Raw genomic sequence first — 24,956 nt, 5'->3', positions numbered from 1 at the left:
TTTCCTTTTGTAAAAAATAAAATGTAAGGTAAAAAACATTGGTCTGTCCATACCATAGATTCTGTGCATTTGAGTACAATGGTACAATGTGCATTTGAGGACCCTGGGAGTTATTGGGTTCCAACCCCCTGCCAGAGGCAGGGCCACCAACCTCCTCAGGTCATAGGGGTGGCAGAAATGTGGAGGAAACAAGATGTGTAACTAGCAGAAAACCAGGGGAAATTGAAAGGAAGGACTGGAGTTACCAACACAGAAGTGGAGCAGCAGGCTTCGGGCTGGCCTTGGAGTTCTGTCCTTCCCCTGGAGCAGCACAGCCCTCAGCAGGAGGCAAAATACGTGGAAATGTGCATGGGGAAGTTCTGCCTGTGTGTCACAGCAGGGCTGGGGGCATAACTCAAAGGCGTGTGCACTCTGAAGCACTGACACTTTTCACAAACCTAGTGTAGTGTGAATATTCGTGGTGCCCTCCACAGCAGGTTCCACGGGCTGTGATTGTCCACGTACTGAAAACGCCTGTGGCTGTGGTGTGCTCCTGTTGCTGGAGTGTGCATTCCTCAAGATGAGCACAGATTGCTTTTTGGCTGCGGATCACATTTTCCCATCTTTTCCCTCACTATTGCAGCTGTAAGTTTGTGTTAGGAGGGTAAAGTTTGAAAGCCCTCAGCAGAGAGGAAAAGGTGTGACATTGTCTGCTGTATTTATGGCCAGGTGGACTCCATAAGCTGTTAATATGGGAGCACTTGTCTTAATGCCACCTTTGCAGTAAGGAAACCTAATTACTGTGGCTGCCATTGATACCAGACTGGAATTAGTGGTGTTGAGATGTGCTGTCATTAAAGGGAACACAGGAAATCCCAAGTGTGAATGAACCCTTAAAATGTGAAGAGATGTAGTGAAATGTACAAATAGCAAAATGCCCCGAGAACAGAGGAAGAGCACTGATGTGAGGGTAACAACTGTGGCTTTATTTACCTGAATTCCAGGTTTGATGCCATTGCAAGGAACCACATGTGTTCTTAGAAAGCCCCATAGTTATTTCTTTTCTTGGCATAAGTTCTCTATTTGTAGCATTTGTTTTGAGACCAATGGTATCCTGGTGCTGCTTCTGAATCAGCACAGTTTACCTTCAGATGTAAATGCACACATCTTAGCGTTATGTGACAATAGGCATTGGTTTGGTACTTCCATCACCTGCAGAGTAACTTGTAGAATCAGAATAGGGGAGGGAGGGGCGAGAAGGAAATAGCACTTATGATGAAGCTTCACTGGGAATCAGTGCTGTTCTTGGAGATCCAAAACTGTGCCCTTTGTGGGCATCCGAAGCAATCTGCTGATAGATTGATATCAGCATTGAAATACGTGGAGGCGCTTCAGTGCAGAGAAACCCAAGTGCCTGTGGTTCCACGTGGCTTTGGTGAGCGCTGCTTCAGGATGAGGCACAGCTTGCCGTGCCTGTTGCTCCCCTTGGCAGCAGGCAGTCTGGAGGATTTTTTTGGTGTTCTTCAAAATAGAAAATCAAAAGCATTTATTTTTTCTCTGCGTGAACATGTGGGATTGCATTCTGTTCCTCTTAATTCACACAGAACGGGTCGGAGTGCCACAGCAAATCTGAAGTGTGGCCCAGAACAGCTTTGTGCCTTCGTGGTGCAGTGTTTAATGTTAGTTGAGGTAGTGGTGTATTTAAAGACAAAACAATCCTGAGGACTTTAGTATTTAGAATCTGTGGGCACGCACATGAAGTTTGGGAGCCTTCTGTAACATGCAGGAGTGCTGTGCTCCTCCCACGTGCCCATCTGTTGGTGCTGGATGGCAGCAGTGTGTAAGCAGCAGTATATACATACTTCATGCAGAGAGGATGACAGAATGTACCTTGGAAGAATGCTCTTTCTCTAAAATGTGAGAAGAGGGTTATCGTATCCCATGGGTTTTTTCTCCTTGGATTCAGGGAACCTCCTGGGCCTGCTGTGTGTCTGGACACAAACCCTTGTCCCTCCCACAGTATCCCAGCACTGCAGCCACGAGTGCTCTGCAGTGTGGTTTGTGCTGCTCTGCAGCAGCAGGTGTGGGGTCAGCCCTGAGCTGTAGCTGCTGCTCTCTGCTCTGCTGCGATGCCCCAGTGATGTACTGATGACTGTCAGTGTATAACAGCCTGGAGTTAGTCATGGCCATGTGTGGAAAGTCCCTGAGAAACGGCAGCTGCAGGTGAAAATCAGCACCTGTGAAGCTGTGGTTTGAGCTAATGCTCAGTTTCTGTGACTAAAGCACCTTGGGATGGGGCAGCAGGCACTGCTTCCAGTTTGGTAACTGCACTGTATGCTTGGTTATGATAAACGCCCTTTGTTTTGACTCCCAGACTGCACATGGGCACTCATGGTATGTTAATGACTGCTGCATGGGTTTGTTCTGCATTTCTGCTTCCTCTGATATATAGAACATATTCTGACTACTTGTCCTGCAGAGAACTCTCGTTCAGTCACAGTTTGTGCAACTCTTATTTATACCAAAGTCTGCACTGAGGGACTTTAAGAGCTGCAAAACACTGAAGTGAGAGGAAAAAGAGAGGGCTGTACAGCCCTGATTCAATCTTTCTGCGTGCAGATATTGCACCGGTCTTGATTTCTCATCTTCTCTTTCCTCAGTGCAGAGGTTCTGGTGCAGAGCAGGGGTTTGCAGTGCCCGTGTCCTGCTCAGTTTCAGAATCGCTTGTCATTATGGCACGGTTCTGACGTGGCTGTATGCCCACTGGGGCGCGTTCCCATCCCGGTGTGTGGCTGCAGCCCTGGGCCTGCAGTGTGCCTGCTGCTCCGAGGATTGGAGGGCTCAGAACTGCTGTGTGGAAAGACGAGGTCAGAAGCATGATGTGCTCACACTGTCAGAGGAATCCAGGGTGTGCCCTGTCCATCCCTGGGCTGCTGGGCTCTTCCAGAGCACGCTGCTTGGAGCTTGGCAAAAAATCCTTGGGTTAGGAGAAAAAAGAGTCTGCAAATTGCTCTCTGTTTACACTGATTGGCGCTGCCTGAACGCTGCTTCCCTTAGGAGAAGTCTGACTGGACGTAACTGACACGCAGGCTTACCCTGATCTATTAAATTCCAACAGCAGTGCCACCTGTGGAAAAGCTGAACTGGAGGGAAGTGCTGCAGTGCAGCTTGGATGCGTTGGGTGAGCGGCCTAACGAGAGCTGGAGCAAAAAACAATTAAACGTGGAAGTGAAGAACACGTGGCTGAGCACAGCTTCGGTGCGGGGGGTGGGGGAGGGGTGCTGCGGCGGGACTGCACTGCTCCTTGCTGCAGAGGAGCTCCCACAGTGCCCTCGTAGTGATCCTGCGTGGGATGCGAGCTCCGCGTTCATCGTGGAACATGGGGAAGTGTTTGAGTGGGCTGTCAAGTGCATTTGAGTAATTCGTATTGACAGCAATATGTAGAATGCAAAATATTTATGATTTCTAGAGTTACAAAAATCTGTGGTGTTAATTCTGGAGGAAACGTATTTACTCTTTCCAATTTAATTCTTTTTCCATTTGTATTTTACTGAGCGTGCCCTGGGGAGAGCAATGGCTGTGATTTGGCAATGCAGAATAACTGAGCACTGCAGAATCTTGAGGAGGTCTTCATTTTTCATTCACTGTATCCGTGTCTGTCTGGGAATTGCTAAGCCACGGCCGGAGCAGGGATGCAGCACCTGGAGAAGGACAGGGCCCGGCAGCACAGCTGGAAGCAGGAAGGGGCAGAGCCTGGCTCCATCCCTCCCTGAGCTCATTTAAGGGCTGGCAGCCACAAGGGAAGGGTCTGTGCCTGCAGACCCTCCTTCGGAGCGGTGGGTGAGCCTGGTCCCTGGGATGGGTAAGCAGATCTGTCTTTCTTTAGCTGTGTCGTGGCCACCACCCTTTATTGGGTGATTAATTTAGTGCTGGCTCTGTGCCATCACCTTTCCTTACAGTGGTTTGATTAAGAGCTAATTACAGGATCACACGTGATGCTGTTTGTGTTTTACAAATTCTTTGTCATCTCTCACAATGCACTTCTGGTTCTTTTTTGGAGCGCATACAGAAGGGCTGAGAGGGTTTTTTTTTTCTCCAAAAATAAAACTTAAAACAGAAATCCCTAATGAATTATGCCATTTGTTTTCTGTTTAAATTCTTATTTCTTTTATACAAGTATTCCTGAGTAGGAGATTCTGGAAAAGAATACCCGTGGTTGTTCCAGTGCTCCCTGTGAAGGGACACTGACCCGGAGTCGGGCACTTGGAGATATCATTTGGTGAACTGGAAGTGCTGTCATTCTTCACTTGCTTTGGAGAAATCTTTACTCTCAGTTCACAGCTGCAGAAGTGCTATTTTTAACCTTGAACGTGTGGAAATATGCTCAAATGTATCTGGAATTTCAGCAGGTTTCAAATTGAGATGGATGATGCTCCTTGTTTCTAACAGATATTAATGCAATGCAAGCAGTGCGAGGATGAGTGCTCAGCCGTGCCTGGTGCTCGAGCTGTGAAGGAGCACCTTTGTATTACAGACTGCAGTTCCCTAGAAAGACCAGAAAAATCAGAATTCAGGATCTGACACCGTCAATAATTTGTTGTGTTTTCGAGGTAGAAGAGGGGCAGCTGCACCCCCAGCTTGCTTGCGTGGTTTGCTCTTTCTTCCTTTGAAATCATACTTTGGAAACCAGTCCAAATTACATAACTAAATGTGCCAGTGCTTGGAGAAATGCATCTTTGAACTGAAATGCATCGAACAGGAGATGGCAAAGGCTTGCCATGTGCGTGCAGGTTTCTAACAGGTGTCGGTGCTAGGAGCCTCAGCTCCTGGTGAGCATTAAAGGTGAGCAGTGACACTGCTGGTCACAGTCCTCTTCTTTCACCCATTTCCCTCGAGTCCTCAGCAGCCCGAGTTTCCCACTCAGTTCACCCATGAGTACCACCCAGATTAACCTTTCTCACTCTTGGTGATATTTTCCTCCAACAAAATGGTATTTCCTCATCCTGGCAGCAGAACTCTGCTTAACCTACAGAGCCAGAGCGGTACATGGCCGCAGCGTGCTGGTGCTTCCCCTCACTGGGGGGCAGTGAGCTGCGGTTCATCATGGGTCGCGTCAGCAAAGGGAGGAGTTTTGATTTAGTGGATTTTTTTCTGCACAGTACTTTGTGCAGCACCACATTAATACTGCCTGGGACTGGTGGCTGCTGCAGTACGAGCAGGACCTCGTTCCGCTTCACACATCGGAGCTCCCACCCACATTTCAGTTACCGGATACCTCCGTGATTTTCTGAGAGCGCAGATACTCGCTGCTGTTTCTTAGTGTCCTGGCAGTTGAATGAACGCGCGGATGTGATGCTCACACCTCTGATCTGTGCTTGGCCGACCTGAGCTCGGGAAGGAAGCGGGAGCGGGCGGGCGCTGTGTGTGCCCGCGGTGGCCGCCAGGGGGCGCTGCTGACCGCCCCGCGCCGGGTAACGGGTAACGGGTAACGGGAAGGGGCGGCCCGGGAGCGGGGGCGGCCCGGGCACCCTGATCCTGTCTGTCGGCCGGCTCCTCGGCAGCAGGGTGCTCAGGGGAGCGCCGCCGCAGGCAGAGCTGTTCAAACGGTTGTGGGATGCCTCCGTAACAGCTCAGATCTGTTTGCGTGGGTTGATAGTGATAGGACAAGGAGGGATGGTTTTAATCTAAGATGGGAGGTTGAGGTTGGATGTGAGGAGGCAGTGTTTCACTCAGAGGGCCGTGATGCACTGAACAGGTTGCCCAGAGAGGCTGTGGATGCCCCATCCCTGGGGGCACTCAAGGCAAGGCTGGATGTGCTCTGGGCAGCCTGCTCTGGTGCCTGGTGACCTGCCCAGGGCAGGGGGCTGAAACTCAATGATCTTTGAGGTCCTTTCCAACCCAGGGCATTCCATGATCTACCACAACATCTATTCAGTAGCAGATTTTAAATGAGTTTAATTTCTCATGAGTGCAGAACCATGGGAATGGAGCGACCTGAAGTGGTTTGCTTGGGAAAGCAGGCAGTGGTGTGGAGGGCTCACGGGCGTTAAAGTGTTAAATCTCCCATTAGAGTTGTGCCCAGCTGGGGGGCCGGGAATGGAGCTGCCGTGTGTTGCAGCCAGTGGGTGGGAAATCACCTTGTTGCCTTCTCAGTAATACGTTCCTGCGGGGTGATACATTTCCACAATGCCACTTTGTGCTTTGCTGAGCTGGGAAGGTTTGCTCCACACCTCTGCTGTCCATAACCGGGCAGGGTGTGTGTTGGAGCTGTAACAGAAGGTGAAACAAATGCCTCTTTCAGCTATAATGAAAAGTAAATGGATATCTCTGTGGACAAATTTGAGAAGGGATGGGGTTGGAGGAACACGTTGCTGGCAGTGACTGCTGTTCATGTGCTGTTCTAAATCCCAAAGTATATTGATGAAGTTCTCTGGTTCTTGAAGCTGTTCCGGAGATACAGTTTCTCAGTGCCCTGGTCCAGGCTGTGTGCAGAGCCCCGGCTTCCAGGGTTGGCTCTGAAACACCCAAACGATGGAAAGGTTTGATTGCCCTGAGCCCAGGGGAGCTCCCACCTTCCTGGGCAGCGTCCCTGGCTCCAGGCACCAATTGGGGGTTTCTTTTCCTCTGGATGGCAGGAGCTTGTGTAAAGCATTACTCTGAAGTTCCGTCATTTAAACAGAATTTTTTCTGACACCTCCTCAGATTTTGGGGAAATGAGACTCTTCAGTAAGTAAATACAACACAAATATTTCAGCTGTGAATGTTTCTGTCTGCACTGAAGGCGATCACACAGAGGAGGTGGGATGCAGAGCTCAGGCAGAGGGCTCCAGCCGTGCCCTGAGCACAGCAAAGCACTGCTGTTACGCAGCTCCCGTGGGGTTCTCTGCTGCATTTTCTCATTTTATATTTACAGTTGAACTGAAACAGATACCGGTGTGTGAAGTACCCAGACAGAAGTGCTCTGTGTAAAATGACCAAAGGTGTAAAGCACGGTGAGTGTACGTGCAGTAGGCACTGATATTCAGTCCTGTTCTTGTGCTGCCTTTCAGAGTTCCTTGGCTACCTCTGACCCACGGGCAGGGACTGCTCAGCAGTGCTCCTTCTCGTTCTTCTGCTGTCCTGGAATGGTTTTACATTTCCAGGGAAGACCTTTGAAAAGCAGTCTGTGTCTGCAAGGGTTTGGTTGAAATAAACCCCTTTAAAGTAAAGAAATTGATCCCTGTGAGGGTAGGATCCCGGGGTCGCAGGAGCCAATATAAGGTACAGAACAGTAAGAGCAGCACGTGGTGCGTGTTTGTACTTTAGCAGAGGTGAGGACACAGCATTTTGTTCCCTTTGCTCCCCCTAGAGCAAACTCTTGTGGCAGGAATGCGTTAAATACCCGAAGGCAGAAATAGAAGGGTCGGGGATAGGGAGGAACTGAACTTTTCTCTTGTTTGTTCAGGTTCCTCTGAGAGAAGAAAGTGGAGCAGAGCCTCAAACAGTGCACTCAGGTGATGAAAGCGGGAGGAGGAAAACTGAGAGGAGTCCCCAGGAGGAGACACGAGGCTTTGAAGCGGAGTATCTTCTCACCTGGGGGAAGTACGGTCAGTGTAGCTCTCTGAGCTTATTGACCAAGGTTAATTTGGCATTTCATGAATTGCCTGGGATTAATTTGAGGAGTTAATTATCTCGCATACCAAGAACGTTGAAACTAAAATCATTTAAAATGAAACATATAGTCTTGCTCATGCTGAAGTTGTATCTGTGTGCACATCCACACTGTGCATATTCATAAACAGACATAAACATCTGTAGTGCTACGAATCTTTCAAAAGCAAAGCCAGAGCTCTAAGGCAGAAATCAAGAAGGTGTGAGATGACCAATGATTTATATGAGGCACACGAACCCCACCAGACGAGGAGGATTTTCATTATGTCCTGTGCAAAATGCTCAGTGCCAGTGGTTAATGCAGCAGTGAGTGGAAATTCAAAGTTTCCTGTTTATAATTGGGAAGAGAGTTTACAAATCTGTATGTAGAGACAAAAATAAGGATCCTGGGAAGGAGGAAGAACTGAGAGCGGCCATGGAAGTCAGTGTAACTCTAAGATTTGCTTGTTTAGTTCCTAATAACATTGCAGTAATCTCAACTGGAAGCACCACCTCAGCTTTCTAACTGATGTGGTAGGTCAAGATATAATAGTAAATGAAATGAGTCTCTCCCTTCTCTGTTCTGTTCCACCAGACTTGGTGATTCATACAGGGAAGTTTCTTGGCCATACGCTGACCGGCAGAGCAAGGAGGGATGCTGCAGAAGTTTCTTTTGAATGCTGTAATGTGTTCAATATGCATTGTGCATGCTGAGCAAGAAACTGCTTTCATTAATGTCGTAGGGGTGGTATCCCCAGTACTGAATTCAGCAGTGCCTTTTCCTAGCAAAGTGTTGTTTGTTAGTAATAAACAAACCCTTTTCAAGATGCCCAGAGAATACAGAGCAGCTCAAACCTGTTCACTGACTCCAGAGGATCTGCAGTAAAGGCTGTGCCTGCCTTACCTCTGTGTACCCAGCAAATCCACGAAGGGCTGTGGCAGTGTGGAGTGGTCATGTGGAGGCGCTGAATTTCATAGCCCTGTTTCTGTAGTGTTTGCACCACTTGACAGCACTGTGCTTTTAGTAAAAGAAATCCTGATTGTATGCAGTGCATCTCCTGGCCTCAAAACCAAGGCGATGTGGTGCACTTAAAGCACGTTCCCTTTTCTGTCGATAATGGAGCAAAGAAGTCATAGGCATTGTGAAAAGTCTATCCCTGTGCCAGGAAAGTGTGGCACCATCCTAAGCTTACCACGTTCTTGGCAACCTGCGACACTGCACCCAGCGCAGTGCGGGCTGTGTGCGCCTGGAACGAGGAGCACATCCCTGGGGTGGGCGCAGGAGCTGCAGGGAGCAAGGTGACCTGGCAGCAGGAGCAGGGCGTGCTGCTCCCATCCCTGCAGCCTGCCTGGTGCTGCCGCGTGCTGCTGCGGTGACGTCTGTCACCACGGAAGGATGCAGTCCCCTCGGCCCAATGTTCTCCCGTGTTTTACGGGAGCTGTGGGATGGGTCGCACTGTGCGCTGCTGCGTGGGGTGAAGTTCTTCGGGGGCCCCCAGCGGGGCTGTGCTTTGGGTACGGCTGCTCTGCATCCCATAATGTTCCTCGTGCACAGCCGCCGCCGAGCGTGGGTGCACTGTGCCTGCGGAGCGGGCGGGGGCTGCCGAGGGGCTCAGAGCAGCGCGTGCCGCTCACGGTACGGCCACGCGGCCGCGGTCCCCTGTCGTTCTGCGGCCGAGGGCCCACGGAGTGCGTTCTCGCGGGGCAGCGCGGAGCCGGCGCAGGTAAGTGCCTCTGGCGGCGTCTGCGGCACGGGAGGGGGAGCTGTTCTGAGCGGCGCGGCTGTACGTCGCCAGCACCCCACGGGAGGCGAAGCCGCGCGTGGGGCAGCAGCGGCCGCGCTGCGCGCTCCCGGCTGTGCGCGTTCCGGCGCCCGGGGGGGGCGTGGCCTGGCCGCAACCCGACCCCGCCCACCCGGCGCGGCACAGCGCCCCCTGCCCGCGCCGCCGCGCTGAGGCCCCGCCCCGCCCCGCGCACGTGCGCGCCTCCCCGCCCCGCCCCGCCCCGTCCCGCAGCGCGGGGGCGGTGCCGTGACGTCAGCGCTCCGCTCCGCCGCTCCGCCGCCGCGGGCGCCCGCACCGTGAGGTCATCGCGCGGCGCGGCCCCGGCGGGAGGGGAGGAGCGGCGGCGGCGGCAGCATGGCGGAGGCGGAGGCGCCGCGGGTGGGCGCGTGGCTGCCGGTGCTGGTGGAGCAGGTGGTGAACGACACGCTGGTGGTGACGCTGCGCTGCGGGGAGCGCCGCTTCGCCGGAGTGCTGCTGGACTGCAGCAAGAAGTACGGCGGGACGGGACGGGACGGGACGGGGCGCGGGGGGGTGGGGACCCCTTCTGCCGGAGCGTGATGGGAACAAAGCGGCGCGGGGTCCCGGGGCCGCCGTCCCGCCACGTGCTGCCGGCCGCGGCCTGCGGGGCGTCGGCGTGACACCGCACCTGAGCCCTCGTCCCCGCCGGGAGGGCCTCGCGGGGCCGGGCCGCTCCGGTGCCCGCGCCCTACGGCGTCCGCGTTCCGCCCGGTGCTCGCTCCCGGCCCTTCCCCACGGCCCCGTCCCCCCGGAGCCCCGCGGGCGCTCTCCCCCCTGGTCGGGCTCCGCTGGCGGTGCTGCCGTGTTCCCCCGCCCGGTGTAGGGCGGCCCCGCGGCGGGGGTGACCCCGGGCCGTGACCGCCGCTCCGCGAGCCGAGGCCGCCGCGCTCGCGGGGGAACGTGGGTGCGTTTGGTGCACTGACGTTGCAGCCGAACTCCTGCGGAGTCCGTGTTAATTGTGGACGAGGATAAACGGACGGGCACCGCTTCCAGCGCCCGGGGTGGAGGGAGCCCACCCCACGTGGCTGCGCCCGCCCCGAGGTGGGGGGCACGGGGCGGCCCCGCCCGGCAGAGCTCGGTGCCCACCGACCCGCGGCCCCACGCGGGGGTGGCTGTCCGGGCACCTGCACCCGGCTCTGAGCAGCAGCCGGGGGAGGGCCGGCGCGGTTCGTGCTTCTCCTTGCGGTAACCGTGAGCGGCTGCGGGGGAGCGAGAGGAGCAAACTGCGGTGCTCTGGGGTGGCCACATGGGGTGGTTTTATGGCCTGAAATAACCAGAATTTATAGGCAGAGCTCTGGGATGGTACTGCTTCCGGTCATTCTATGAACAATGCTGACGTTTTTGGCTGCACAAAGTGTTTTTGCTCCCTTGGTTGTTATTTGAGAGGCACCTGCCCTCTTGGTTGTCCCCTTAAGGACGAGCCCAAGCTCCCAGGGTTTTCGTGTAACCGTTCCCGGTTACACCCTCAGCAGCTCCCAGTGGCACCCAACGCTCTGCTCCTCAGCCTTCACTGAACCCTCTCCTCAGCATCTGAGCACCTCAGTTAATCTTTTATTTCAGCAGGAGGGGAGCAGTGACCTGGTGCTGGAAGCGGATTGATTCCTCTTTGCTTACTTTACGTAAGCTTTGGTTTTAAACTCTGGAGTCTTCACGGAGGTCGGGTGAGAGCGAGGGCCTGTGGCTGAGCAAGGGCCTCAAAGCATTGCAGTGGGATCCCCGCTCCCCTGGGACAGCCACTCAGTGCCCTGCAGGGCAGCAGTGGCCAGAGCCCTCTCCGTGCCACCCGGAGGTGTTTTCTGGGAGCTGGAAGGGGTCCCACGGTGCCCGTGGGCCCGCCTAGCTGAAGCTGGTGCCTGGTCTGTGGCTCTGCATTGCCATGGGGCTTTTAGTGACTCATCCATACCGCATTTCAGAAATGTTAAAGCTGAAACACTTAAGGATCCCCACAGAAGGATCTCTGGAAAGCCAGGACAGGGAGTGATGCCCGTCCTGGTGCTGTGTTTTGGGGTGGGTATTTGCTGAAGTGCTGTGCTGGCGTTATATTGCCAAGTGTGAGGCCATAGCCGTGCACTCTGGTGCCAGAGATGTGAGGCGCAGTTCTGAGCTTTGTGCTGCAGGGGGATTCCTTATGGCAGTCCTGTGCAAGGTTCAGTACCTGTGCTTGGATGGCACGTGCGGTGACCAGCAGCGAGTTGCTGCCCTTACCTCTGCTGTCCTGGTGCATTCGTCAGGACAGATAGTCACATATGCAAAGACCGGAGGAAGAGAGCAGAACTGCACCAGTGAGCCCGTGGCTGGGAAGCATGAGATGCACAGCAAAGCCAGGTGCTGTGGGCTGGGGGAGAAGCTGAAAGCCAGGCGTGCAGCACAGTGTGGGGGAGGGCTGTGGTGGCTCCTTTAGGGCCGCGTGGCAGCGGGTGGCACTGCCTCCCTGTGCCTTTTCCAGCCTGCTCCCAGAGCGTGCTGCTTTGCCCCCTGGGACATACAGCTCAGAGCAAAACCTCGGTGTGCAAACGGTGCGTGGAAAGAGGAGCTCGTCGCCGCGTTTCTCTGGCGTAGGAGTAGGACACCTTCCTAAATTTCGGAGCAGGGTTACTTCTTTCAGCTGCAGAAACGCTTGCCTTGTTTTAAAAGGGAAAAATTCCGCGTTAGGAGGACGTGGAAGCTTTCTGTGCTGTGTTTGTTGTTGTTGTTGTTGTGAAACCAGCGCGTTTGCTGCGCATCCTTCCACCGCCCTGACCGCCTCCCTCCGTCTCTCGCCCTGCTGCAGGTCCGGGCTGTTCTGCCTGCCATCCTCCTTCCCGAAGCCCGAGGATCCTCCTGCCGCTGCCTGCCCCGTTCCTGCTGGCGGGGATCCCACGCGTGGGGAGACACAGCCACAGCCCGGGGACGAGCAGCTGCCGCCGCTGCTGCCCCCCCCGCCCGCCGGCCTGCCGCCCTACCCGCCCTACTTCGAGGGAGCGCCCTTCCCGCGCCCGCTGTGGCTGCGGCACTCCTACGGGCAGTGGGTTCCGCAGCCGCCGCCGCGCGCCGTCAAGAGGACACGGCGACGTTTGTCACGGAACAGAGACCCGGGGCGGCTGATCATGAGCACCATCCGGCTGCGGCCCAGGCAGGTGCTCTGTGAGAAGTGTAAAAATACCCTGAACCCCGAGGACGAGAGCGCGGCGGGGCGGAACGCTAAAACGAGGAGGAAGATGAGCATTCAGGACAAGGAGCAGAAAAAGCACAGCGACTCCGAGTGCCCGGAGAAAAGGAACAAAAGAGAGAAGAGGGAGGATGACAAGTTTGCCGGGGAGCTGGTACATCGGACGCCGGTTATCAAAATATCCTACAGCACGCCGCAGGGGAAGGGAGAGGTCGTGAAGATCCCCTCCCGGGTGCACGGCTCAGTGAAAGCGTTCTGTCCTGAGCGGCTGCTGCAGAATGGAGAGGAGGACCGACAGGAGGTGGGAGACCATGAGCAGTGCCGAGAATCCAGATGCTTGGCGGACAAGGCAGCGGGCAGCCAGCTTGCCTCCATCCCCAAGCTGAAGCTGACGCGGCCGGTGCATCCCAGCGCCGATGTCCCGCCCCCAAAGATCCGGCTGAAGCCCCATCGCATCAACGACGGTCAGAGCGTCTCCATCTACAAGGCAGAACTGATCGATGAGATCCGTGTGCTTCAGAACAGCAGCGAGACCGACCCCGCCGCGTTTTACACCGGTGAGCCGACAGACAGAGCTTTGGCTGAGATCTCTTCAGGGAGCTCGGGCGAGGATGATGACTTCAAAAGGTTTCCCCAGGGTAAAGACGGACACGATAACTTGGCTTTCCTTATGAACTACCGGAAAAGAAAAGCGGATTCTTCTAGCTTGTCAGTGTGCAGCAACGACAGCCTAGACGAATCCAAGTCTTCCAGTTCGGAGGTGACATCGCCAGAAATGTGTGACTTTCTACCTGGTGATGATGCGTCTGTCTCTTCATCTTCAAAAGATGAGCGTAAAATCGTGCCCCCCTTGACGGTTAGGCTGCACACCCAAAGCGTGTCCAAGTGTGTCACCGAGGACGGAAGGACTGTATCCGTGGGGGATATTGTTTGGGGTAAAATTCATGGATTTCCGTGGTGGCCGGCGCGCGTCCTTGACATAAACCTTAGCCAGAAGGAGAACGGGGAACCTTCATGGCGAGAAGCCAAAGTTTCCTGGTTTGGCTCTCCAACGACTTCATTCTTGTCTGTTTCAAAACTTTCTCCTTTCTCTGAGTTTTTCAAACTGAGGTTTAATCGCAAGAAGAAAGGGATGTATCGGAAAGCTATCACCGAGGCTGCCAAGGCCGTGGAGCACCTGACTCCAGAAATCAGAGACCTCCTAACGCAGTTTGAAACATAGCCGTGCCGCCGGCAGCAGGTGAGTGCTGGGCCTCCGCTTCCCTCCAACAAACCTCGTGTCTTTTCTTAACTGACATTCTGCTGTTTGCGTTTCTTTCTTCTTTGAGAACTGATCTCAGCAGTTATTATAACTTAAATGCCTGGGTGTGAGCTGGTGGTGGTAGCTTCAGAGGCGATAAGAGCTGTTAGCTCCACAGCTTCGGGAGGGCGTGTTTGGGGATCAGTGCCCCAAAGCCCCGAGGGGAGCACGGAGCACTGACACCTTGGGACGCAAGCAGTGCTTGCTGCGAGCGCTCATGGGCTGCAGTGGTGTGTGCCAGCGTGTGCAGCGGGGGTGTGGTGGGGGTTGCTGGTAGCTCATTTGCCGCAGAACTAATCCTGCGGGGCTGAAGGGTCAGCGGCCCCAGGCTGCTTTCTGAACTCAAACTCTTCTTGGAGTTGAGGTTACGTTTATCATATCTCGGCACTGATACCAAGCGGTTACCCACAAGGATTAGGTGCTTCCGAAGGTCCTTTCTTCCCCTGCAGTTACTGCAAAGCCTGTAGCGTTTATCTCTTCTGATGGCACTTCCTTTATGACTGCTCCGTGATGCCACTGAAGTCCTCCTGGCTGGGGAGCAGCTGCTCACAGCACTCGTGGCTCGGCTTGTTGCAGCATTACACATTGCTGCAGGTTGGTCAGGATCACCAACTGCAATTCTTCTGGTCTTCACCTGCAACCTCCTGGAGGACATAAAGATGGGAACATGAAAATGGGAACAAATTCTTTTTGTTGCCTACGTACTCCCCTTTGGCTGGTTGCAGGTGTGGAGGTGGGTAGGTCCCGTCACACCAACCGGTGAAAATTCTGTCCCTGATGGAAATGGGGTACCTGTAAATGCTGGGGGTGGTGTGAGCGGGAGCGGGATGGCCGTGTGTAACACTGCTGCTGCTCTGCCCTCGGTGAAACCCACAGGGAGAACTCCATCAGCTTGAGTAAGGTCTACAACTGTTTCACGGCCTTGCCTGGATCGGCCCTCATCTGTGCTGCTATTAAACGAAGGGATGGATTCTCTTTAGTCTGATAACCGTTACTTCTCATTAGCAAGTCTTGTTGTCAAACATACAGCTGTTGTACAGCGTCCTGCCGTGCATTTTATTGGTTCCTTATACTGCCCTGTAAGCTTTTCCCTGAGTTTTCTTTCTCATGCCGGGTGGACTGTGTGTGTGCACCAGCCAGTAGTGCTCCTGCTGCAGGCTATCACTGCTCTGTACCTCAGCAGCTGGAATGCAGTGGGACTGTGATGGGCCATGATCCTGTAATCCTGGGGGGAAAAAAGGACTTTTTGTACCCCCTGCTGCAGAGCTTCACCATCTGCACGAGAGTGATGAGCTTGCTTGAACTGAGTTATTCCATCCCAGCAAGCGTGGATGGAGTGCGTGTTGAGAGCTTGGTGTGTTCATCTCGTGGGCTCAGGGTTGTGGACAACTGAACCTTCAGTCAAGTAAGAATATGGAACTGCAGCAGCAGTGTTTAAGCTTTGGCCTTGATCTTGCTGCTTAATTCTGGCTAAAAGCTTTATTGTATTGAGAGCGTTTGGATTGGACCCAGATTCGTTACTAGCTAGACCTGGAGCATAAACAACCCTAATGCTCAGAAGGTGCTACCTGTGCCAACCAAAGAATAATGGCCAAAATCCATGGCTCCTGGATAAACCAGTCTGGGGCCATGTCAGTGGGATGAGTGCTGTGAGCTCTGCTGGCCTGTAGGCACAGAGCAGAGAGATGGAGCAGGTCTGTAAACTGAGGGAAAGGAGAAGGCAATGAGAACAGTGAGAAAATGAGGAGGTGACCGTGGTTACACCATTCCCTTCCTTCCCTGCATGTTCTTTGGCCGAGCCTTCTCATGTCCATATGAATACATGGAGGCATTTACCACGTGCTGCTGTGCTGCTGGCCTTCAGCTGGCTTTCTGAGGTTGGTTTTCTGCCTTGCTGAGGTGAGCTGCCTGCGTGGGGATTTGGCAGACAACTGCGTTTACTCAGAAGAAACTGAGAAAAGCAGAACAAAACAACTCCCCGTGTTCCACGTGTGCCGTGTGCTCACACTCCCTGCTCAGGCCACGTGTCTGGCTTTGGTGCATCACTTGGATGGCAGCTCATTGGTTCTGAGCTTTGCCCCCTGCCTAGTTCTCTTCCACCAGGAGCACTGAATTTTATTACTTTCCTTGAGTGATCCTAGGGTCGCTCTGCAGCGTTTTCACCAGCTGCTAGGTGACTGTCCTTTCCTGAATGTTGTAACTTAGCTTTTCTCTTGCGATTGCATTTCCTTAGTCCTAGGACTTGGACACTGACATCTGAGCCAGTTGAACATCAGAAGGCTCTGTGGTCCTTGGCAGGCAGCACAGCCTTGTATCAGTTAAGCTGTTTCCAGGAGCAGGCGTGTGCCTGCAGTACTGCACTGTGCAGCTGGATCTGCAAACCATCGTGCTGTGACTTCTGGAGCTGCACGAGGGCCCCTTGCTGTGCTCAGGAGCTGCACTTTGCTCACTGACAGCCCAGGCATGGCGGAGCTCTGCAGCTGCTGGCACCTTCTGTTGTGGATCTCTGCTGACATATGGTGCTGCTCTGTAAGTGGTGGAGGGGAACTGCAGGAAAAAATGTACAAACCGTAAAGGTGATTTGTGAATGCGTGTAAAGCTGCAAGCAACTGGATTTAAAGAAAGCCAGAACTTTTTGGGTTGGAAAAGCTGGTACAATTGTTGAGTGTGTTTATTATCCTGGCCTTATTCTTTGCAGGGAGTATGCTTTATTAAAACCCTGTCACTGACTGTTAAGCCAAGGTTTCTGGAAGAACAGCAGGGAGGGTAGCAGCCCGTAAAAGCCACGCTGAAAGACGCTTGGTTTAGAGTGTAACCAGGAGAAAAACGCACTCAGTGTGTCTCAGGCCTTGCAGCTTCTGCTTTCGTAGGCTCTGTGCAGGGCTGCTGCCGGCTCGGTGTGTGTGTGCTGCAGAGCTGGATCCAGCTGAACGTGGCTGAGTTTGTTCGTGGTGCCATAGCACCGATGCTGGCTCTGCTCCCTCTGAGCCTGAAGGCCATTGCCAACAGCAGCGCCTGAAAGCAGTGACAGCACCAGGAGGTCGATGGCCTCCGAGGCCTGGGCCCGCCCTGCCCGCTGTCAGGTCCCACATCCCCTGGGGTGGGAGCCAGCAAGTGATGCTCCTCGGGGCTGCCCCTAGTGCAGAGCCTGGGACGGGGAAATGGGTGCCTGGCAGTGTGGAGGGCAGCGGCTCTGTGGGAAGGAAAGCCCTTCAGTGCCCTGCCGTGTCCCTGCTGGGGGGAGGCTGTGTGCTCCCCAGCCTGCTGCAGGAGCTTGGGGGAGGGTGGTTCAGGCTCAGGTCTGGCCCCGGGGCCTCTGCAGCAGCGTGGGGGCAGGGGGCTGCTGGGGACAGGAGCACTGGTGTCCCTGCACCTGGCCAGCCTGGCAGGTTTTCTCTGGTGGCAGCTGGAGATGATAGAAATACAGTGGGGAACTCGTCTTTCACGTACCAAAGTGGCTATTCTGGAGAGCCGAGCTCTTGGTAATCAGAGCTCTGGACTATTGCTTGAGAAAGAAATGAAAGCCAGAATAAACAGGCTGAAATACAGGGAGCAGGAGAGACTGAGCTCAGCACCATCTGCCTGGAGCAATGACTGAGGCTTTTACAGACCCAGTGGGGCTTCTTGTGTTGTCCTCAGCCCAGTTCAGGTCCGGGATTTGGCTCCAGAGGTGGGGGAAAGTGGTCAGAAAGGCTTTTTGGGGTTGGAAAGGCTGCAGCTGGGTGCTGGGGATGCATTTCTCAGCAGCCTCTACCGTGGGTCGTGCCCCAGGAGCCCAGCCCTGTGAGCCGAGGTGCTGCAGCCTGACCATGCACCCCATAGCCATGCTCTCCTGAGAACAGGAAGCTCTCTTGTACTTCTACATTTGCTTTCTATTCGCTTTCTTGATGAGTTCATATTTGAACTTCATGTTTAGTCTTGCAACTGCATAAACTTCAAGTTCCTAGAGCTAACAATTGCTTTTCTGTTATCTTGCACAATGATTAAGAAGCCACCTTATATCTGGTTTATGTAGGCAGCTCTTTATAAAAACTGCTTGTAGACTTTTGTATCTATCTCTGTATGGAACAAGCTTGCAGTGTGTATATCCATTTTGTTTTCCAGTCACTGTGCTGTATTCCCCCTGTCTCCTGGCTGTGGCTGTCATACCATCAGATGTTAACAGCTGCCTTTTGGAGAACTTAGTTTCACTGCTGTTAGCTAGTAGACCCTCAGCATCTGTCCATTCAGCCGTGCATCAGCAAAGCACCCTGCTACTACGTACAGCAGAAACCAGAGCTCGCTGCGTGCCTGCTATATATAGTAAGCTCTAATGTAAAATGTGGAACGTCGGGTTATGACTTCACCTTCAAAGATGTTCAGGGCTCCGTATGTGCATGCAGCCAGTGCTGCTTGCCAGCAGTTCGTGAGGCAACATAAATCACTCTTCTTTTTCCTTTTGCTCCTTCTCTGTTCTAGCAGTGGCTCAGAAAGGTTATATAACTGCATGTAAAGCTGTGGTGACGGCTGTGGTAGCTGGAGTTCTAAAAACACCTACCTGCTCACGTGGACTATTTCAGTCCAGAAGAGGAGCGCTAGAGATTTTCCTTGGCCTGGTTTCTGGATGGTTCAGTCAACTAAAACCAAGCGTCCAACTTAATTACTGCCTCTCCAAAGTCTTCCTTCAAACAGCTTGGAGTCAGCGTCGTGCACACTGACACAGAGTGGGAGAACAGGTCTGGAGCAGCCTGCACTGCCCTGCTGGGGCCGAGCTGCAGCCCTGGCAGCAGCCTGCTGACAGCCCTGCTTCTCGTAGCACGTGTGCATCTGTGAGCCCTGCTGCTGCATTTGCAGGCATCTGCATCTGTGTTTGTGCCACCTTTTGCCCCTTTCCCTCTGCTGCCCTGGGGTATGGTCTGGAAATGCCAATTGGCCATACATTGTGCTATTTCTGACTGCACGCAGGCTGCACAGATGCCCAAAGAGTGTGATCTGCTTATGTGAGCTGTAACTTCAGCTGCCAAAGGAGATTTGTGTAAACGGAAGGGCTTAGCAGCTCTCCTTGGGAGGACAGCGAGCTTCTTCTGTGCAGCTGAAGCTGTGAGCGTGGCAGCGGGAGGCTGAGGAGCAGCAGAGGGCTGGGTGGCCTGCAGCCCTGCTCTGCTTTGAGACCTGACCTGCATTTGCTTACTCATGTGTTCTGTTAAAGTTACACTGCAGCTGACTCCCTTTTTCCCAGCGAGCACAGCAAGGTGGGCAGATGGCTCTCAGGCTCAGGGCTTGTGACGTGCAGCTCAGAGCTGAGCTCTGGGCAGCAGTGTGGGTGAAGTCCTCGCAGAGGCAGTCCTGCCTCAGTTCATCCTCTGTCTGTTGCAGTTAGGCAGATGTTTGCAAAGTATTGAGCACGCTCAAGTCTCACCTATAGAAAGAGTGTTTTGTGTATGAAGGAATAGGGGATGCATGGAAACAGGAGTACGCTGTGCAGAGAAGGGTACTGGTTCCTCTGAAGGAGAGATTAAGGTCTCCTAAATAGCTGTGCGTTGTTAGTGCCATGTGAAGGTGCTTGGCCATGAGGCTGTGTGACACTGTGGGCTGGCAGAGGCACTTCCCATTTCAGTGCTCAAGCATGAAAGGTCAGGAGTTGCTGGAAGCCTTAGACTTTGAACCCAAAACTTGATGTGAGAACTGTTATATATTGACAAACATGCCAGTTGTTTGTTTTCAGCCTTGATATATACGTAGGATTTCTTTTTATTATTATTTTTCTAGAAGTATCCTTACTGATACAGGTCAGCATGAATGGGAGCAGGTGTGTGGGCTGAGTAACTGATTCTCTGAGTTATGCCTAAAAAAGGCTGCAGAAGCTGCATACATACATCCCACAAACTAGCTGAAGATGAGTCAGTGCCTGGCTTATTTGTTTTCATCTGCTTGATGTATCTGTTATGCACCCTGCATGTACACTTAAAGAATATCTGGGCTTTGCATTAGAGAGTTTAGGAAGTCTTGCATGGCCTGACATTGTATATAGATAGGCTTCTTGTGTCTGTCTGTGATGACAGAGACACTGTCTAGTGCCTTGGTTCCTGGAGAGCTTGTCCTCCCCATCCTGTACCAGATCCTGTTTAATCTGCATTAGATTTTCACCGTTGTAGGATCGGACACATTTCTTCTTTTTGTAAAGTGTATACTTTATGTGCTTTCTGCAGTTGGAATGAATTGCAGCCAGATTAGTGGTTTAATTTCCTTTATGATTGGTGACTTGCTCTGTTTTGATCCAAGTCAATAATTTGAGCTTTTCCTTCGTGCAGAAAGCCCCAGCCCTGATGCTGTTTCTCCATGATGCTGCTGGGATGATGGGGTTGGTGCTGCAGATGCCTGCCAGCCCACAGCCCAGCACGCACAGTGCCTTGGGGTGGCTGTAGGTGAGCTGCTAGCTGCACTGCTGGCCTGTGTCCTGCATTCTTGGGTCAGGAGAAGCTCTGGGCTTCTCTAAAGGAGCCCTTGAAGGCATCTGGGTGCATGCCTGCAGCTCTGGGGCCTGGCCTTCCCTGGTCCTGGGCCCGAGCCCTCCTGTGAGCCCCGTGCAGCAGTGCCGCAGTCTGTGCTGGGGATGGAGGGAAGTGCCGTGTGTCCTGGTGTGCTCGGGCCCCCCAAGTATACAAGTCAAGGCATATTAATCTCAATTCAATTTTGAATAAAATCAGCTCAAATCAGTTTTTTGCACTCTGCTGCAGCTGTTAAGCCTGTAGTTGTGAGAGGCCCTGTTTGTTCCCAAACTGCATCTTTTTGGTTGTGAATAAGCTCTGGACTTCAGGACACCTTTCTTTCGTTGTACAGTTCAGCACAACTGCAGATCATACCAACGTCCTGAATCAGCCACTCCATTACTCGTACTCGTGTCAAGCTGCAGCAGTGTCCTGAGCACAGCCTGCAAGGTGCTGCTGTGCTTATTTTAAACAGAAGCCTGTGACGTTTGCCGGTCACTGCCCTGCTGCTGCAGGGTGTGCTGGGCCTGGGGCTTGGTGTCCCTGCTTGGCACCGTGCTTCTGCTGTGACTCTCCTGTCCTCCAAGCCTTAGTGTGAGACCAGGGGCTGTGTGCCTGGCCTGAGGCCTTGTTGCTACCTTTCAACAATGGGATGTGGAGTTTCTCTTTAGACAATATTCTCCATCCATAATCTGTCTCTGAAGGGTCAGCTCCTTGCAGAACACGTTTGAGGGATATTCTACCAAGTCTACCATGTTGAAAGTTAATGAAAATGCACACAGGGTGATACAACCTTGTTATGACACATCTCAGTTTCTTAGGAGCAGGATGATTGTGCTGAAATCTGAAGGAGTTTGTGGAATCTGATTGCAGTCCTCTGAAATGCAACTTTTGGGGCTGATGTTCATGGTAAGGTCTTAGAAGTCTCAAACGAGTGTGCAAAAATCCTTCTGTGTGATGAGGCTGTGCAAACTGGTGTCTCTTGGTTCCATGCCTGCAGAGGAGGTAGTGGTACATTTTCAGCTGTGGCAGTGTTCAGTGTTGGCAGTCTTGGTTTATCTGTGTTCTGTACTTATGAGTCACAATTGTCAGCTATGAGGGGCTTTTAAAACTCTTTGATATTTGCTTCTGAGCATTAATCCTGTTTGCCTGTGTGTTCTGTGGCTTTGACTCAGCCACTCTAGTTGATTTGGCATGGACACCTGAGGACTGATCAGACTTTTGAACTGTTTCAAACTGACTTTCTTTTGAAGTATGGTGCAGAGATGCTTTTACAATTGAGAAGTGCAGGCGTAGGTCCCTGTGTCAGGTTTTTTTTACCTCTTTATAAGTTGTCCTAAGTTTCACTAAGCTGTTCAGCATCTCTTCTGGCTTCTCCACGTGGAGACAAGTGGATGTGCCCTTTAACGTTTCAACTCATTAACCTGACTCACAGCACCAGGGCAAGTGCACCTTGCATGCAGGCCTGCAGAGAAGGTACAGAAAGCTGTAGATTTGGACTGCTCTCTTTGGTAATTTTTTCCCTGTCCAGTAGATGTTCCTGTGGGAGCCTGCACAGTGAGTGCCAAGTGGCCACAAGTCAAACGTGAAGCAAACTTCATTACCACTTGCTATCTTTATCTTAGAGTGCATTCTTTAGCATTTCTAGATTTAAAAAGAGCATCTCACGTACTCTCATTGCCGAAACACTCTTCAGATGTGGACCAGTGTGCTTGGTCACATCCAGCTGTCCAGGGGCGGCTGACAGGAGGGCAGATCTGCAGCTCTGCTGTGCACTGCATTCTCACGGAGCCTGGAGCAAACATCTGGAGCAGAGAGCTCCCCTGGTGAGCGGGGCTGTGCGAGGGGAGGCAGGGATAGCTCTCACCTTTGGAGGTTGTGCTGCTGCACCTCTTCACTTAGAGCAGGATTTGCATAGTGTGGCAGCTGTCAGTTTGTGGAAAAGCTTCTGTAATGTAAGGCTTGATGTCAAGAGGGAAATAATCCTATTTTATAGATTGTCTTTGAAAAGTGAAGGCAGGGCTGAGCAGCTGTTCTTTATGTGGTGCTCTTTGTAGGAACTTGTGGCAGATTAGCCTGTGAGACCCCACCCTGAGCAGGGGCTTAAAAGGCTTTAAGGCAGAGACTGAAGATTTTTATTATCACTGAAATTCATATCATGTCTGTCTTGGCAAAATTTCGCACTCTTACTTTAGATCTGTTAACTTGACAAGTTTCTTCCAAAGCTGTTGCTGCTGCTGTTTGTGCCTGCTGAGCAAGCTAGAAGCAGCAGAATGCCAGGCTATATTTAGCCAAAATTCAGAGCCAGTGCCTCGCAGCTGGTGTCACTCAGCCTGTGCTGCTCGGAGTAACCTCTCCCTCTTTCACTTTCTTCAAGGTAACAGAAGATAAGAGCACAGCTGTTCTCCTAGAGTGTCACGAAGTCTGTACACACCCTGACATGCTCCCCAGGAGAAGCGGGAGGTTGCCATGCACGTGACAGGAGGACGAGTTTCCTTGTCAGCTTGCACTGCTTATCATCTGGGAGAGGTGACAGTCACTGGGACGTGGAGCTAGGAGGCTCTTCTGGTGTGAGGCTGGCAGGAAGGACAAGGATTTCTTAACCTAGGATGAGGACTTGACAAGTCATACAAGCAATGAACTAGGAGAACAGCAAAAAAAAAAAAAAAAACCAACAAAAAACCCCACAACTTGGAATGTATTTATTACCTAAAAGTTAGCTATTCTTGATAAAATCCCCAAAATTATGCTGCTTATTTTACTTACAGATTTCACACACTTCTAATTTTAAAGCTACCAAACATTTACTCCATTATGTACTCTGAGAAATGTAATTGGAGCAAGACATAGAGGAGAATGAAATCATTGTAGTGTCTTAAGTACGATGGACTCACTTTTGTGTCTATTAAAACTTGGAAAATGTGCAACACGTAACAATGTGGCTGTCATTGCATATGTTAAAGCTTTTTAATGTTATTTGCTGCAGAGCTGAGAGAACTGAACGTTTTCAAGTGCACAAACAAGTAGTCAACGGGTAACGTGGATGGCTGTGTGTCCTAAGTGAGAGCTCTGAAGTCACCCGAAGCAGTGGGCAGCTCTGTGTGCATGGAGGTGAGTGGTTAGCCTGGTGGCACCAACTGCAGAATGAGCTGGCTTGTGTGTCCACACCTCCTCGTCAGCGAGTGTAATGTTAGGCCTCTTAAACACATGCTGTCGGATGGAAGAGGTCCTCATCCTCACACAGAACCGTAGGGGTTGGAAGGGACCTCTAGAGATCATCAAGTCACGTTACCAGAAGTGTCTGTCAGTCCTTAAGGACAACAAAGAGAGCAAGCAGCCTATCCACCCTACGGTGGAAATGGTTTACAAACTAAAGTGACCTGTGATCAAACTTTTGAGACTCTATCAATTAATGTCTTCTGGTCTGCAGTTGTTTGCTTTTCCCCTCAATACCCTCAGCCTAGGAATTAGATAACGTGCTGCTTCTGGTGCTTGGAGAAGAGCTGCTCCTGCTAGGTTAAACGTCATCTGCATGTGCTAACTTCTAGCTGAAGAACCATTGCACAGATTTTGCTTCCTGTTTCTTCTTAATCTGTTGCAGCAAATACTGTGATGAGCTGTTGTCAAATTCAAAGTTTGGAAAGGAAAACATAGAAGCTTGTGATGAGCTGTTGTCAAATTCAAAGAGTGGAAAGGAAAACATAGAAGCTTGTGTTTTCTTGATTCATGCTGGTTATAATGTGGTATTTTGAACGTCAGCAAGAGAGATCAGAACTTCCCCTTTCTGTGTAACAAGAACTAAGTTTAACATGAGAAGTCCAACACCGAAAATCCCTTCTGCTCAGTCTCGATAAGAGCATACAGTCAGTCAGAAACGTTTCCCTGAAGACGGTTGGAAGGCTGTGGTAAACATGCAAACTAATTGCATTGCTAAAATGGGACATCTGTCTCCCAAGGCCAATTTTGGCTACCTCTGCAAACAAATAATTTTCCCGTTTTCCAGAAATAAATGCAAAAAGGACAGCAGTGTATAGAGAAGGAATGTGTTCCTGCACCTTGTGTACAGCCTTTAAGAAGCAGTTGTTTACCTGGGCATCTGCTGTGCCCATCTCCAAAACAGCATGTGTAGCTGGCAAGGATACTTTGTGCACTCAGTGCTCCCACTCATGGGGAAAAACAGTTTGGCCTTTATCAATCTGTCTGTCTTCAGGAATTTGTTGTTTTTTCTTCTTTCTCTTTTTTTTTTTTCCTAGCATCCTCTCAAGCTTAGGGTTAGTTGATGGCTATGTGAGGTGATTTCTGTTTGCTGCTCACACAGTTCTTCATTGTACAAATTCCCTGCCAAGATTTCTGGCTACGGAGTGACAGCAGTTAGCTGACAGGAGATACAGATAGCCCTCTGGCCATTGAAAACAAAATAGGGCACAGTGTGAAGCAAAAAGAAAAGAAGCAAAAAGAAAAGAAGCAAAACCCCCATGTCCAGGAAAAGCACCTACCTGCAGCTGCTGCGATCTGCAGATGGGTGCCAGCTGCCCCCAAGCACAGCTCACGGGTGCCCTGCCTCCTGGGTCTCACTCCCTGCTGGTTTGAGTTCTGAGGCCTCATGCTCAGTGCCACGGTTCTCCATCTTT

At 52.1% G+C, this 24,956-nt stretch overlaps 2 protein-coding genes across 3 annotated transcripts in view; one reads left to right on the top strand and one right to left on the bottom strand.

Moving 5' to 3' along the window:
- The window catches only part of BNIP3 (BCL2 interacting protein 3), a 139,391-nt gene extending 129,742 nt beyond the window's left edge, over nucleotides 1-9,649 (bottom strand). The window contains exon 1 of the mRNA XM_065746431.1: nucleotides 9,644-9,649. The gene's annotated coding sequence lies outside the window, so the exon portion shown is untranslated. The remainder of the gene's footprint in view (nucleotides 1-9,643) is intronic.
- A 74-nt stretch (nucleotides 9,650-9,723) lies between these two features.
- Nucleotides 9,724-23,435, top strand: PWWP2B (PWWP domain containing 2B). Of its 2 annotated transcripts, none has more exons than XM_065746424.1 (3): nucleotides 9,724-9,883; nucleotides 12,181-13,798; nucleotides 22,710-23,435. In XM_065746424.1, the coding sequence occupies exons 1-2, from the start codon at nucleotides 9,747-9,749 to the stop codon at nucleotides 13,778-13,780; spliced, it is 1,737 nt and encodes a 578-aa protein (XP_065602496.1). In that variant the 5' UTR covers nucleotides 9,724-9,746; the 3' UTR covers nucleotides 13,781-13,798; nucleotides 22,710-23,435. The 2 variants fall into 2 exon arrangements, with proteins under 2 accessions (XP_065602496.1, XP_065602495.1); XM_065746423.1 differs by having other exon boundaries at nucleotides 22,703-23,435.
- Nucleotides 23,436-24,956: the final 1,521 nt, after the last annotated feature.

This window comes from Cyrtonyx montezumae, unplaced genomic scaffold, assembly GCF_038088225.1.
Source record: "Cyrtonyx montezumae isolate F1298 unplaced genomic scaffold, pur_monq_1.0 scaffold_4, whole genome shotgun sequence".
In the NCBI taxonomy this organism is placed as follows: domain Eukaryota; kingdom Metazoa; phylum Chordata; class Aves; order Galliformes; family Odontophoridae; genus Cyrtonyx; species Cyrtonyx montezumae.
This window is presented reverse-complemented; position numbering and strand designations above follow the sequence as displayed.

What these genes read in the sequence shown, in the direction of transcription:
- PWWP2B (XM_065746424.1), top strand. Translation starts at nt 9,747, where the DNA reads ATGGCGGAGGCGGAGGCGCCGCGGGTGGGCGCGTGGCTGCCGGTGCTG. An exon ending in CTGCTGGACTGCAGCAAGAA is followed by an intron (nt 9,884 to 12,180) that starts GTACGGCGGGAC and finishes GCCCTGCTGCAG; the next exon opens with GTCCGGGCTGTTCTGCCTGC.